At 39.2% G+C, this 16,072-nt stretch overlaps 2 protein-coding genes across 3 annotated transcripts in view; both read left to right on the top strand.

The window, feature by feature from the left end:
• The first annotated feature begins 1,683 nt into the window (after positions 1–1,683).
• On the top strand, positions 1,684–8,972 carry ubiad1 (UbiA prenyltransferase domain containing 1). Its single transcript, XM_015966995.3, has 3 exons — positions 1,684–1,839; positions 5,459–6,076; positions 8,066–8,972. The coding sequence occupies exons 2-3, from the start codon at positions 5,515–5,517 to the stop codon at positions 8,551–8,553; spliced, it is 1,050 nt and encodes a 349-aa protein (XP_015822481.1). The 5' UTR covers positions 1,684–1,839; positions 5,459–5,514; the 3' UTR covers positions 8,554–8,972.
• Positions 8,973–10,271: 1,299 nt separating this feature from the next.
• The window catches only part of mib2 (MIB E3 ubiquitin protein ligase 2), a 45,666-nt gene continuing 39,865 nt past the window's right edge, over positions 10,272–16,072 (top strand). Inside the window, exon 1 of one of the 2 annotated variants that reach the window (XM_015966992.3) lies at positions 10,272–10,408. Coding sequence is in view for 1 of the 2 variants with exons in the window: in XM_015966990.3 (XP_015822476.1) it covers positions 14,834–14,912 (79 nt within the window). In the remaining variant the exon portion in view is untranslated. Of the gene's footprint in view, positions 10,409–14,629; positions 14,913–16,072 lie in introns of those variants that run through there. The other variant, XM_015966990.3, reaches the window with a different exon arrangement.

The raw sequence follows: 16,072 nt of genomic DNA, 5'->3' as shown, positions 1-16,072 counted from the left end.
GGGGTCAGTGTCGAGACTATCTAATGAAAACCAAACGCACTGCTCGTCCCGCCACAGCGCGGTTTAAGCAGAATCAGATGGGCTGCTGGAGTTTTTTTTTCTTTCCTCTTGTATTTCTGTACTAGAGGGGGGAGAGCAATCCATCCACACACAAGAACCAGGGGCGTATCACGATACGTTATCAGAGGGGGCAGAAGCTCATCTTCATCAAGGATAAAGGTTGGTGACTTGTTAGAGACAAAAACCTAAAGAAAATATGCAAATGTGGGTCTCATGCCTCTATTTAGAGGTGAATAAAAATGTCCACCAGTTTTCAGTCAGAGTGGTGCTGAGATTTGCTTGCATTAAATGAGTATTTAAACACACATGTGGCTGCATGAGGACACAATATGTAATTTCTGGATTTATTCGTTTGGATGTGTGTAAACAAAGGCAACTTAAAGGGGACACTTTATGCAAAACTCCCCTTTTGCACCGTTCTGTGCTGCCATGTGGGTCTCTAAACATTCTTATCTTTAAGAAAATATACAGTCCATCTGTTTTCTTGCAGTGTTTAGTTTTGGGAGTTATGTGCCTAAAACAAGCCCTTTTAAAATGTCCCCATTTGTAATGTCACTAATGGTGAAGTTAGCATAGAACCACCTCTCACCTGGAGGTGAGCAGCTACTGCTGGAGGAGGAGCAGCAGCTCTTTACATGTTTGCCACTCCTAGACATTGGAGATTGTCAGCTCATAGCAGCCTGAGCAGAGGATGGGTGGGCGTGGCCAGTTCCAGCTTGTTTTCTTAAAATGACAGAGCCCTGAAACAGCTCATTCTGGAAGATACTGAAATAGTCAAGAATTAAACTGCAGAAATAGTTTTATTTGAGATTATTTTTGTGCAGAGAACTTCATAAACACGTTTTTATAAAAATCTAACTTAAAAAAGTCGTAAAACGTCTCTCTGGAGATAAGAGAACCCTCTCTCTGGCGTTGTGACTGATAATAATAGGTCAAGTGTGGAGTGAAACATTTTTCTCCATAATGTATAAGATGAAGTTCAGCATTGGGTTGACAGAAGAGAATGTTTTTTCATCACTGTCCATTAAAACTCAAATATATTCTTAAGTGCATCAGGAGGTTTAAACCTGTTTAATTTATAATTTTTATATTATTCTGCTGTTATATTTTGACTAATTTTCAATTTATTAGCAGATATGGCACTGCTGGTAGTCAAACAATGCCTTTAAACGTTTGAGATGATCCAGAATACAAGAGCCAGAATACAGACTTACTGCAAAAATAAATTATGTTGCACCAGTTTTTGTTTTCTTCTCAACACAAGTCAGGACAAAAGGAAAAAGTCATTGTTTGATACATTTTCCTATTAAAATAACTAATATTCTCTTATCAAATTTCAAACAGAGTCTGTGGATCTATTGTTACCAAGATTTCCAAGGACAAAAATGGAAAGCGTCTTTAGATAAACTAACCATTTAACCTCTATTTTAAAACGGACCTAAAGCCAATTTATTTAAATTAAATTGGGTTTGTTGGTTTTGTCAATATTTAAATCTGGAATGTTATTTAAGTTTAAACAGCTGTGCTTATGTGCTTTTATGTCTGCTCTTAAAAAATAGAGCAGTTTTCACGCCGGAACTATTTCACGAGTCGCCGTTTCTTTGAGCACCAACTAATGTTGCACACGTGACGGAGGAAGCGTGCCTATCAAGTGTAGCAGTTGAGGCTGACATGTAACCTCTCCGACTCCTTGATGCTGTGTCAGGCTCAGCTTGCGTTTAAATATGCTGGTAGATGAAAATAAAGTGTTTTTGTGTCGGGTTATTGAAGCCGTAGCAGGTAAGAGTAGTTTCCGTCAGACATTTCCTCCCATCTGCTCCTGAACTTCTAACGTTAGCTTGATGGTTAGCCTATTAGCTTTAAGCCTATAATCTCAGGAGTTAGTCCCAGGTTGTCTGTCTTTATCATATTTTGTCTACATGACGAAACGGTCTGCTTTTTTTCTGTGAACATCTTATTTTAAATTTGAATCGAATCTAATATTTGGTTCTACAATCGCTCTGGTCAGATAAGGCGGGTTAGCCGAATGTTTACGCACATGATACACGTAATGAAACACGTAAAATTTTCACTTAATTTAGTCAAAAATCAAAATGTGTTTAAATAATTCTTCTACGAACGAATGTCTGCACAGTCTGTTTGTGTGTTTCTGCTCCAGTTATCCACAAGGATGCTCTTCCTATCCAGAATGAACTGTAAATAATATCCAACATTCGGATTATGACCGGTGTTGTGCCAAAAAGCGACTCGCTGCCAAAAAATGATTAGCTACCGCGGGATCGCGCACGGTTAGGGTAATTGCATTTCTAGACGAAATTCCCCGGGATTTCGCCTTAAAACTTAGCATATCTAGCAATATGGACATTGAGAAAGCAGAGATAACCTCGCCCGGTACTTAAACAGATGTTTATCACGGATATTAGTTTTTCCAGTTCGGAAGTTGTTTTAAGTGTTGCTATTTGACTTAAACGTTCACAATGATGATGTATTAATCCTTTTTGCAATATTTGCGATTAAAAGATGTTGTGGTAAGAACTGGCTTTCTTTATGTTACAGCCTTGATACTAAAAAATAAACAAACAGTTTAAAATGGCACCCTGTATTGAATAAAGTCAAACGTTGTATAAATGGAAATAAACAATTCTCCAGCGATTTGATTTTTTCCCTTCCTTTCTGTAGTCCACTTGACATGGAGCCACAGTTAACTAGTTTGGGGCACATTTTTACTTAAAAAATAGTATTTAAACTGATCAAGCTTTGGCTTTACAATGACACTGTGTAGGTTACTATCTATACATTACTTTGCTCTATTTAAAACTAACAAGATAAAAGCACTTCAGCACATAAAATTAAGATTGTCACTTGCCAAATAGAGACTATACCCTCCTGTTTACCTATAAGAAAGGCCTCAAAATATCTTTAAATTCTTTATTGACTATTTAATTGTAGACAACAAAAATGGCATTTTACATGCCAAAAAGTGATTGAATTGCTCAGATTTTCATGGAGGCTAAAATTGACCAAATAAGGGTTTTATGTATTATCTGTTGATGTTATTGTACTCATACTGTCTACTGTATCATCATAAACACCCCCAAAATGGCAAAAAATGATAATTTCCCTTGCCAAAAATCGATTACAGTGTCCTGGTCACGTGTAAAGGGTTAAATTTACCTAAATATTACTTTATTTGTTGTCTCTTGATGTTATTAGTCACATCACAGGATACACTGTTTATTTATTTTTTAGTATCAAGGCTGTAACATAAAGAAAGCCAGTTCTTACCACAAACCATCTTTCAATCGCTAATATTGCAAAAAGTATTGATATATCCTTATTGTAAACGTTTAAGACAAATAGCAACACTTAAAACAACTTCTGAACTGGAAAAAAAATAATATCCGTGATAAACATCTGTTTAAGTACCGGACGGGGTTATCTCTGCTTTCTCAATGTCCATATTGCTAGATATGCCGAGTTTTAATGCAAAATTCTGGGGAATTTCGTTCTGGAAATGCAATTACCCTAACCGTGCGCGATCCCGCGGTGGCTAATCATTTGTTGGCAGCGAGTCGCTTTTTGGCACAACACCGGAGTCATTTCAGACCTGCACTATGTCTAAAAATACAGTTGTGTATTAAAAAAATAATGCTTCGAAATATAATTTGTACATGAACGTTTCCTCTGTTAGGATTAATATTTTAGGTCTGCACAATGTTTCTCCTGGAGCTGAAAGCTCATTTTCCACATTAATGAAAAGTGCAACAATTTGTTGTTAATAGAAATTTGTATAATTATTGATATGAGTTGGGAATTTTTTTTTAGATATCCTAAACTTTGTTTTTTTTATGTATTTTCAGTTATAAACACCTTGAAATATAAGTGTTGCTAAAAGGAAGATTTATTTTTAGACGCTGCATTTCAAATCTGACTAAAATGTTCTTTTAAGTGGGGGAAGTTTTTTGTTAATATCTTTTAAAGTGATCAGAGATATGACAATGGACTGCCAGTAGTGCAGTAGCATTATTTTTTTTTACCAACCAGTCCATTTGCATACCTAAAACATAAGAGTCATTGGGAAACAACCGAAACAACATGGAAAATAAAGTACAGAAGGCTCTGGGTTATAAAGTATCAGACAACTGAAAGAGTAAATATCTCTGCAGGTTAGCTCACTGAACACTGGTCAGGAGCTTGAATTGTAAGGACAACTCTCGTCTAGATTAATCACATGGCATCATATATGAGATGAAGAGTGACAAAATGATCCTGTTATGACACAAAACCCATCATAAAAACTTTAGATGAAGAGCTAAAACTGCCAGAAGCTTGATAAACCAAACTAAAAATGCAGCATTGCAAAAAGAAAATGGGCTCACCCCTCATTTATTTATCTTTTGCTTCACAAACTTTGTGTTTTTTAAATGTTTTCTTCAGCAGTGTTTCTCTAAATATCTGCTCAAAATTTTCTTTGATCATCTGCTGTTTTGTGCTGTTCAGCTCTTACATCTCATTGTTTTTTGTAGAATGATTTTAAGCCTCCAAACAGAGACTTTATCATGAAAGCATTAAAATACATCCATTTACTACTGACGGATGAGTAAAGAACCACTTTAAAATGCATAAGTTAAAAATTTCTATCAAATCCTGTAAGTCATGGAACTGGTTATAACAATTTACTTAAATACTTCTTTAAAAAATGTCAAAAGTCCCAATTTGAGAATTAGTATGGTTGCTTAAAGAGCAAGTCAACCCCTACCAGAGTCTAACTCCACTCCCACTTCATGTTTGAAAAATGCAACACATGCTGTTGCCTGGCAGACCGAGGGGGCGGAGCCGCTAACAAATACACACACACTCAGGCTCACGACAGCATTGTGACATCATAATGTACCAGTTTACATCATAGCATACTTCTTAGCCAATAGCGGTGGCAGATTTAAACTAAAATACAGTGCAGAGTTTTTACCTGACAACGGCACAACACTGCCAGTTTTAGGCAGAATATTTAAATTTTAACTAAGATGCACTGAAGTGCCAAATTATTGACGACACGTGTCTGCAGCACGATTAGACACTCGTTTATTTAGTGTATCAGCAAAAAAAAGTTTATTTGGGGGTGACTTGCTCTTTAATGAATATTGACTCTTTAACAGTACTATGTACATATATACAAATCGTAATATAAGTAACAAAGAAGATGGCAACACCTTTATAAAAGTCTTAACTATAAACCAGTAAATATTTGTTTGATAATTACAAGCATAAGCATTTGAAACCAATTTACAAAATGTTCCAGCCACATTTGTAGTCTGAGCTAGAGGATGGTTTCCCTGGCTGGATGTGGTGCAAAGGTAGTCGGGTGTTATCGTGTCTCTGATGTGATTTGTTCCCACAGGAACCCCAGACTAATACTTGGGAACGTTGCTCAATCTGTAGAGCCCCTGCAGAAGAATGGCTAAAGGACCACAAGAAGGCCGGGCGAAAACATTTGTGCTGGCCGGATCGAATGGTCACAATGTCCATCAGTGGCAGGCTTTCGTGAACGAGAGGCAGAATCCCCCTGTCGCCGCCGACCACACGTCGAGGATGGCCCGTGTCGCCTCACACGTCAGACAGAAGTGTGCAGCTTATGTGCTAGCTCTGAGACCGTGGAGCTTTAGCGCCTCGCTCATACCCGTGGCCCTCGGCAGCGCCTTGGCCTACAAACTGGAGGGCTCCGTGGACCTGCTCGTCCTGATGGTGTGTGCTGTGGCTGTCCTCGTTGTCCACGGGGCAGGGAACCTCGTAAACACCTACTATGACTTCTCTAAGGGAATTGATCACAAGAAAAGTGACGACAGGACTCTGGTGGATGAAATTCTGGCGCCGCAGGATGTTGTCATGTTTGGTGCTTTGCTGTATTCTTTGGGATGCTTGTGTGCCACGCTGCTCTACTTCCTGTCTACACTAAAGCTGGAGCATCTCGCTCTTATTTACTTTGGGGGACTCTCCAGTTCTTTTTTATATACTGGAGGTGAGTAGAAGTAAAATTTGAATTTCTTTATATGCTGATTTCACACACAACTTCCTCTAGGTAGCAAAACACATCTTGGAGTTTGTGTCTTTAAAAAAATACGTCTAATTCATGCAAACTGAAATCTTCGCTGTGACTGGATTTCTCCACAGAACATAGTTCATTGTTGTACAGATTAACATAAAAACATTTAAATGAAATGGTTTTTAAATCATTTTTAATAACGTGCATTCATTAAAGCTCAACTGTAGTAACCGGAGTTTGAATGAGATAAAAATGAGCATTTTTTGTGTGCATAATTTTAATTATAATAATGATTGGCATAAAGCTGTATTTAAATTCCTGGAATTGAATGATCCAGTGACTTTTAGCTTAAACCTTCACTGTAAACTCGTACTGGTTTCCACATCTGGAATCACATCGTAGAGGAGCACCAATTCTGGCTTAATGGGGCTAAAACTGATTCGTAAATCTTTTACTTCTCTGACCTTCCTGCACCGCTTTGGGCTGATTCCAAATTATTCTAAAAAATCTATAATTAATATAACATCCCAAAAATTGGAGTCAAATTAAAAGTTTTTATTCTGGATGTTAAAACTTCCACATAGAAGAGCGGTTGTTTCTTGTGTGAGTGCATAGTTATGGTGACTTCACAGCTTGGGAGGGAAAAAAAAGCAGGATTATTTAAACGCTGCTTTGTAATGGTGCATTCACATGACCCCTAAAAAGTCACATTTTTTGAGTTTGACTGAACCGCACATTTTTGTTTCTGTACCTGAAAAATAAAAATAGCAGTAGGGCTGCTCGATTATGGCAAAATTAATAATCACGATTACTGTGACTGAAATTGAGATCACGATTATTTAGGACGATTTTTCTATTTATGTTGATTTTATTTGTTTTTATTCAGTCATAAAATTGCTCAGGGCACAATCAGGACAAAAATAAATAAGAAACAAGATGATCACTAAAATAACTCCTGATTCCCAGTATAAAAAGACCAATATACTTTTAGCTCATAGTTTATGACCCAAGGGCTGTAGACCTTGGTTTAACTCATTTAAGTCTAACCAGTACAGACCCCAAATACCAATATCTTGCAAATACTGACAGCAAGAATCATACAGTGGCATTTATAACAAATAAATGTAAATAAATTGATGTTCACAAAATGTTGCGTAACATTTATTGAAGTCGTGTCGAGGTGCTGTAGGAGCGTGCACTAGCACCGTGTCCTCAGAGAGATTAGTTATTAATTATCAGCATGAGGAACTTATTTCTACCTTATTTATAAACTATTTATTTACAGGTCCATCAGTTTTTTTTTTAATGCAATAATTGTCCCAACTACAGCTGCACCCCCCAACCTGGTCTCACAGCAATCGGGGCAAGCTGCACGTGTGTTTAGCGCGCCGCACGCACACATTTAGCCGTTTTTAGTGGCTCAGGAGCCCGCAGGTGCGGTGTGTGTGTCACTCACTCTGGTTAATCCAACAGGGAGCCAACTCTGAGAGCTGTCTTTAGCGACTGACACATCACTACATCATTCCCTTTCCTAATGTCCTGAAGGACGGTCCGGAGAGCAGGCGGAGTGTTTAGCTAACCTGCAGGAAATGTCGACGACAGTTATCCAGAAAGTAGCTAAGGGTTACCAGAGATGTTTCTGAGGTGTTCACTAGGTATTATTAAGATTTAAAAGGTCAAGAAGGGGGTCTGAAAAGCTGTTAGAAATAGCGTCAAAGTCGCCAAATTGGTAACACTGTGGGGGGAGCGCTTCATTTGCAACTCAGGGCAGCGCAAGCGGGAGGAGCAAATAATCTGCTTGTTTTGTTTTTTATAATCGTTCAAAACTCAGATCGTAATCGTGATTAAAATTCGATTAATTGAGCAGCCCTAAATAGCAGTGTGTGTGAAAGTGACGTTTGTTTTTGGAGATGTTTTCATTTATGTTGAGGTTAAATGTGGATTCTCGTTTGCTCTTTTCTCCAGGCATTGGCCTTAAGTATGTGGCCCTGGGCGACATCGTAATCCTCATTACCTTCGGCCCTTTGGCTGTCATGTTTGCCCACGCCGTGCAGGTTGGTTACCTGTCGGTGCTGCCGCTGGTGTACGCCGTCCCGTTGGCCCTCAACACAGAAGCCATTCTCCACAGCAACAACACCAGAGACATGGACTCTGACAAGCAAGCAGGAATTGTCACTCTGGCCATCCTCATAGGCCCCACACTCTCTTACGTCCTATACAACCTGCTGCTCTTTGTCCCGTACGTGCTCTTTTGCATCCTCGCCACCCGTTACACCATCAGCATGGCCCTGCCTCTGCTCACGCTGCCAATAGCCTTTCCTCTGGAGAAACAGTTCAGGAGTCGATGCTATGCCAAGATCCCCCAAAAAACTGCCAAGCTCAACCTCCTCATGGGGCTTTTCTACGTTTTTGGGATCATTTTGGCACCTCCTGGCAGCCTGCCATTATTGTAAATGATTATATTTAACATTTCATACAAACTCCTTTCTACTTGTACACATCTGTCTGAGGGCTTTGCTGCTTTAATTTATTGTTTTAATTTATGAGCTGAACAGATTTAGTTTGTCGATCTTCTGCGACAGAACGAGGCAGGGTTCCTGCAGTATTAAGTCATCTACCATGTGTTTGAAGTAAATTAAAAGTACGCCATTTTAAAGGGGTTCTCAATATTGAAGGGTAGATAGAATCTGCAGTTGCCAGATTTGTAGTTTTAATAAATACAGAGCATTGATTAAAGAAAGCTCATGAACCTTGTTCTTTATTTCAGTTTTTTTCTTTGAATCATATGTTTGAGTGACTTGGTTATTATTTTACTCTGGAAAACCAAATAGTGTTTTATTGGATCGTAATAAAACTCACCAATGTTGGTTTACCATGTTTTATTTTTGGTCCAAGTAGAAAATGCTAAAACACTCAGAAGACAAATATTTTTTTAAGCACTTAAAGTTTTCGCAGGAATAGTTGGAGCAGCAAGAATTTCTTTTTTTTTTAAATATATTATTAGCAACCTTTTGTGGAGGTTTGTTTGGATAACCACACTAGTAGCTGCTTCCATTTTGCCAACATGTTACTTTCAGAGTTTATTTTATTGACCAGCTGTATATTCTGACTCAATGATGGAAAAAAAGTCTGGCAAGCTAATGTTTCCGACTTCCACATCAGGGATCACACTGGAGTAACAATGTTCAGAGGGAAACCGCTGGAGCATGCCGTCACAAATGACCTGATATCTGATGCAGAAATTGTTTCTTATTGATTTCATATGTATTAGTTATGCTGAAAGTCACTCTTATAATGTTGGGAGGATGTAATTTTTTGTGTGCGCAAATAAATGCAAATTTACCAAGAAAGGAATCATTTTCAGGAATAATCTCGCATCATTGGCCAGTAGGGGGCAGTGTTTCCATATTTGTTTACTTGTTTCATGAGTCTTCTGTGCAACCAGGTACCAGAGGTCAGCTTTTTGGTCCGATATTTAATTATTTCTCCATTTTGGATGAAAACACGTCTTTATGTCACAATTTTAGCTTGTAAGACAACTCCACGACTGTGTCTGCTTTATAACTGAAGTACTAGCTTAATTATAAAGTTACCACATACGTAAAATTTGTTCATAATGTTTAGTTTATCCATATTTAAAGTTATTTAGTGTTTTAATTGGCCTGCTGCCCTCTTGCTGGGGGTCAGCCCTGAAGAAAGAGGGCAACCCCACCCCTCATTCAAGCTAGACTACTAAAATCTTTAGAACCCACCCTGCCAAAACAGACAAATAAAAAAACATTTTTTTTCACATTTCCTATATTTTTTATTCAAAACTTTATTTTCTATTTTTTTATTTCCTCTTTTATTGTTTCTTTTGGCAGGATGAGTTCTTAATGCCATTAGTCCTAATGGCAAAGTATGAAAAGTAGGAGAAAATAAAAAAGGAGAAATAATGACTGGAAGAACAAGACAGCAGAACAGCTGCCTTAAGTTACCTTTCACAAAAGTAGAACTAAATTTGAAATGTTCAGGCTAAGTTATACAAAAATACAAGGGTTTCGTTATATTATTATCACCATTAATAATTTTTAATTGGACATAGGCCATAAATGTTTGAATGCCTAATTTAACCATATTAACCTAATTTTGTTTATTACGAGCTGGCCATGAAGGCAGCATGACCGGTGACGCAATGCATGGGCGTGTTGTCATGGCTGTGTGCAGCAAAACCTTCACTCTACCTAAACAAATCAAGTCAACGATGTTAGTAGGCAACGACATGGACCTCTATTCTACCACAAAGTAGGGATTCTCGCGAAAGGTCAGGTAAGTGGCTTACATCATGGAATGAGTTGATTAAAAATCTATATAAATATTAGCCAGCTAGCGTAAATGTTATTCATGCTACAGCAGGGAACAGTCCTGCAATCCTTATCAATCCATCCAGGATACTGTTCACAGGTTTCCCTGTCAGTGTCGATGAATGGTGGAGCTTATGGCTCAGCGGATGTTCGTTTACTTGAAACCTACTTAGTTGTGTCCGGTCTCTTTGGAGATGAAAGGCGTGTGGTTAATTTCCCAGTTAAACATAGCTCATACATTTATTAGCTGAGCATGTCGTGGACGACAGGAAGCAGCTCGGACCGGTTGCTGCTAACGTTAAATTTAGAAGCATACGTTTATGCTATAAATAGATGCATGTGTTTCGGCTTTTGCATCTCGTTCACTGTCGCTTTATGTGTTTTAAAATGTATCAAAATGAACGTGGAAGGTGTTGTCTTTTCCTGGGATAACTTGGCTTTTAAGCTAATGTCGGCTAATTGTTCCAGTTGGTCAAGTTGTATTCCAGTTTGCTGACCACCACCCACGGGTTTAATTATAGGAACATGCATTAGACATAACCAGACTTCAGGCAATAAACTCTTAAAAGCGGTTGAGTAATAAATAGCTCATTGGATTATTTAGAGGCTTATCAAGACTTTGGTAAAACTGACATTTGCAAAAATGGTGACATTACCCTGTGAGACCTAATCCTGCACAGCTGTCAGTTTTTGAGACAATAATAAAAGCTGGCAGTAGCTGCCTTAAATTGGAGCTGCAAATGGTTATAGGTGGGTAAATACATCGCTTTAGTCTAAAATGTTTCATAGATACCAGTATAGAAGTGATCAGTTAATTGGACTTAATAATAATAATAAAAGACCTAGCATTCAATAAAAGCAATATCTTATAGTGAGAAATGATGGATTTTTAGATGTCTAAGCCAAATCTTGAAAATAACATGATATTTTGCTGTATATGTTGTGAATGACTGGGCTACTACCACGTCCAATTATACCTCAGTATCTGCAAAATTGAATGAGCTATGGTCTAATTTGTGCTTGCTAAACTCAATTAGTGGTGACTATCTTGAATGAGTTTGACTCCAAAAAGTTAATCAGTTGTAGATTTACATCTGATGATTGCTTTTTGGGGGTTTCGTTCAAATCCGATCACTGACTCATGAGATATTTTGCAGTAAACACACACACACACCCACCCTCTATTACACGGTCACAGCCCTCTTACATTACGTAAAAGGTGCCCTGTTTGACTGCATTCTTTGATGTTGAGATCTCCCTAAAGTAGTTTCATTTTGCTTTTTTCAAACATATTTTTTCTAAATGTCTAAAAAAGTGACTTTTCTTTTTTTAAATTTTCAGCCTAAATCTTTGGTTTGGCAGTAGTTTCCATAGTTTTGAACTGAATCAGCAGAACCAGAGAGAAATTGATAATAAAAGATTTGGATTGGCGCAGACATGAATAAAAACTGATTTTGAATGATGCTCTATGGAGATCTTGGTGGAAATGTTGCTGTGCATGTATATGTGTCAGCTGTCTGCTTCAGTCTATGAACTGTGAAGTTTTATATGCAATAATAGATGTTTATTATGAAGTTGTTAACATTGTTATGATGTAAAAAGACTATTAGTCTCTTTAAAAATGCCTATCTCATCTTTATGGGTTGAGGGTAAATGTGTTGTTGCTCCAGTGGAAGGAGTATTGGAATTAGAGTTAAAGGTGAAGTTTGACTCCAGGGTTTTGATACTAAACTTTGGTGATTGATACAAATGGCCTGAGCTGAGTGGACAGACTCCTAAGAAACCAGGAGTAGAGCCTGCTGCTGTTGATACAGCATGATCAGAATTAGCCCTGTCTGTGCTTCCTTTTAGGTCTTTTCAGCCATGCATAACAAGCAGTGAATTGTATCTCCTGCTGGGGAATATCAGAACATTCCCCAGCTCCTACAGGATTTGGGGAATGTTGCTATTTAGAGAAACGTCCGGACTTTGTGCTCTGAAGCCATTGTGACTTGACAGAAAACAAATTGTACTAAAAGTGGGGGGGGAAACCCTTTTACATCTATGTTAATAAAGCGTTGGTTGAGTTGATTTGAATTAGCCTGTGTCTAAATCCGATTCTTATTATTTAGGTTGGAATGGAGATCTGGATCAGTAGTTTCCTGGCCCTGGTCTGTCCTGTAATTGTGACGACATTAGAGTCAGCATTAGAGACCCTGTCTCTGACGGCTGTGTGAAGATTTGACAGCTTTTTGTATGTGGACAAAACAAGAAGTGCACTAAGTCTCTTTCACCCCGCAGTTCTGCATTTTTTAACAATTTCCATAAATTATTTTCAGATCTAAGAAAGGTAATTGTCACTTTATTAGGTACACCCTGTTGTTGCAGGGTTAGACCTCCTTTTACCTTCTTTATTCGTCATATCAGAGCTCCAGCAAGGTGTTGGGAACATTCATCAGACGTTCTGGTCCATATTAAGATGACAGCATCCTTCATGTAGATCTCCTGCTCCACAATAACCCAAAGTTTTTGGGCTAAATTGGGATCTGGTGGCTGGTGCGGAGGCCGTTGGGAGTCCAGTGAACTCATCGCTATGTTCAAGAAACCAGTTGGACGATCTGAGCTTTGTGACAGGAAGTAGCATCAGAAGATGGGTCCACTGGACCTGCTTGAAGCACTCTGCAGACGTCATTTAGAATTGGTGGTTATTTGAGCTTCTGTTGACTTTAAACATTTCAAACCGGTCGGCCCAACATCTGTCATCAACAAGGCATTTCTGTCTGCACAACTGCCGCTGATGGGATGTTTTCTCATTTTCAGTGCACACTCTGTAAAGGTGGTTGTGGGTGAAAATCCCAACTACTTCTGAAATATTCAGAGCAACCTGTCTGGTACCAACAACCATCACACATTCAAAGTGTTTTTTCCCCTCATTCTGGTGCCACATCTAGATGGCTGCCTGCATGTGACTGGCTGATTAGCTTCATGTGTTAAAAGGATTTTGAACTATAAAGCAACAGATATGGGACTTAAAGGACCGTGTGTGTTTCTAAGGTAAGCTAAAATAATTCATAACGTGTGACCTGATGGGACATAAATCCAGCGTTTGCCTCACAGATTAGATTTCTCACTGCTATTTATCCTGGCTGCTTCTGTTTGATCTTTTCTAACAGAATCTGCATTTTTGGAGTCCTACAAATAAAAATGTCATGCGACTGATATCTGATAAAATCCCTTTCTGAGTGTCGGTTACGACTGTTGAGCGGTTGACATCGTGTCTGCTGCACAGAGGCAGGAGTGTGGTGTGATAAACTTCATTATAAGCTTGTGATTCAACCACTTCCCTGAGCAGCCATCCATTTATTGGCTGTGTGTGTCCTGCCAATACCAGCTGTACGTTCGCGTGTGTGTGTGCCAGGATAAGCAGAATGCTTCTCTGGCAGAGTTCCTTTTATTCTTCTGTAACCGTAATGTTGACGTCTCTCGCAGACGTGACCACATGAAAGAGAATTTTCTAAGGCGAGGGAGGGAAGCATTTTGAAAACACACGGACGCAGTCCCCCTCGTTAGTCTCTGCTGTGTGAGCCTGAAGGGGGCTGCCGGCTGCATAAATGAAACCATTTTTGTGGCTGGAAATGAGGACTGTGGCAGGTGTCCATTCATCAAAATCATCCCCTCCCCTTCTTTCTCCTGAGCAATTCTTCAAAATAAAACAAACATAAAACCATCCAAACCCTGCGCTTGAAAAACACATGCCCCTCCCCCTCCCCTCTGTTTGCTCATTGGCAGTAGGTCGAACGGCGTCCCAATGGGCTGTGAAAGGCTGTAAATCTTTATGCAGAGCTTGATGCGCATGTGTTTGGACATATTGGTCTTATAAAGACAGCGAGTTAGCTTCACATGTGTGCTACTGATGCTCAACCCCCCCTCTGGGGAGATGGAACGCAGCATCCAAGGAAGCCTGCCCAGAGCGAAGCCCACTGGCCTAGATTTGTGCGGAAGCAAGGAAACATCAGGCTGAATGCGGAGCTCATCGGGCAGGCTCTCTCCCCGGCCATCCTCCTCCCCCTCCTCTCCTCTACGGTGGTAATCCTCGCTGACACAACGCACAAAGGACTAACTGCTGGCTGCCTCCTCCAGCAGCACAGCGTTTTCCATTCTTCCTCCTTCAGCTCAGAGGTCCACCGTTAACCTGGATGCTGTTTAAGTGAGACCACTTTCAGCTGGAGACTACATCCCTGGAATACCGACCTGACTGTCCTAGTCCTCCGCCCCCTGCATCTCCTCTTCCCTGGCTGGTTCATTTGGGAGACAGCCAGGGATAATTTTTTTACACTTCTGATGCATCTATTTGTTTGTCTCTGAGATCAGGTGGAACTACTGGTGGGTTTTTTCCCTCTTTCTTTGTCAGATGCATTCATGCAGCAGGATATCGGAACTGCTTCCTCTGCCTCCCGCTGTTGTCGGCGTTTCTTCTCCCATACCAACAGGTAAAACAGTCGAGGCACAGTGGTGTTAGTCTTGTTACACCACAGAAAGAAGAGATATCCTGCTAGTAAAAAACAAACCTGCTTATTTCTTCATTAGAATAGAGAAATGTTGTGATTTCACTTTTATTTTGATTCTCAGTCAAGTAGGATGACTGCGTGCAAAAGCAGCACACGTGCCTACAGTATGTGGCCATACTACACGTCAGTGTGGTCTGTAGTAAAAAGCTCAAAGATGTGCAAAGTAAGCAGATATCCTCGGCTGCTGGTGTCGCTAACAGATCTGCGATGGTTCAAAAGGCAAAAAAAGAGGCTTTAGCCCATCTTTAAATGCAGTCTAGTCATCGAGACGATGGCGAGTGACGGTAAAGTATCCTTAATAATGAGGAATGTTTGCAATGAATATTTTTGTTTTCACGAAAACACCACATTTCTGAAAAATGTGGTTGCATAATAAATGACACTGGGTCACATTAGGCATTTATCAGGACAAAGTGTAGACGTTTCATGGAAAATTCAGTGAAAGACAAATGAAGTAGGAACGTTTATTTCATAATAAAGATATTTTTAAATGTATGTGCTGACTTAAGCAATAATCACAGCAGAGTCTTTCACACTTAGAAAATCTACTGATTAACTGATTTTCAGCTTGTGGATTTTGGGACAAGTTGGAACATCAACATGATTAATGATGGAGAGCATAATTCATTCAACTTCTGTTCAAAGGTGAAGCCAAAATATCCTGTTTGCTGCCATTTTGGATTTTTAAAATCATAGTCTGAAAACTCAGGATTTATATTATATTATATTATATTATATTATTATATCTACAGGGTGGGCCATTTATATGGATACACCTTAATAAAATGGAAACGGTTGGTGATGATGTCATGCTTGTGGCACATTGGTATATGTGAGGGGGAAAACTTTTCAAGATGGGTGGTGACCATGATGGCTAACCACACCATTGTTTCCTTGTGAAATTACCAATACATTTGATGTGTCACATGACATGACCCTCTTCCTATTGAAAAAACAAAAGAAGGATCCAAGATGGCTGACTTCAAAATGGCCACCATTGTCACCATTCATCTTGAAAAGTTTGCCCCCTCACATATACACTCAACACCTTTGTTTCTGCTCTGATTTTTCATGAGATGGAC

The sequence above is a fragment of the Nothobranchius furzeri genome, chromosome 15 (assembly GCF_043380555.1).
Source record: "Nothobranchius furzeri strain GRZ-AD chromosome 15, NfurGRZ-RIMD1, whole genome shotgun sequence".
Lineage (NCBI taxonomy): Eukaryota > Metazoa > Chordata > Actinopteri > Cyprinodontiformes > Nothobranchiidae > Nothobranchius > Nothobranchius furzeri.
This window is presented reverse-complemented; position numbering and strand designations above follow the sequence as displayed.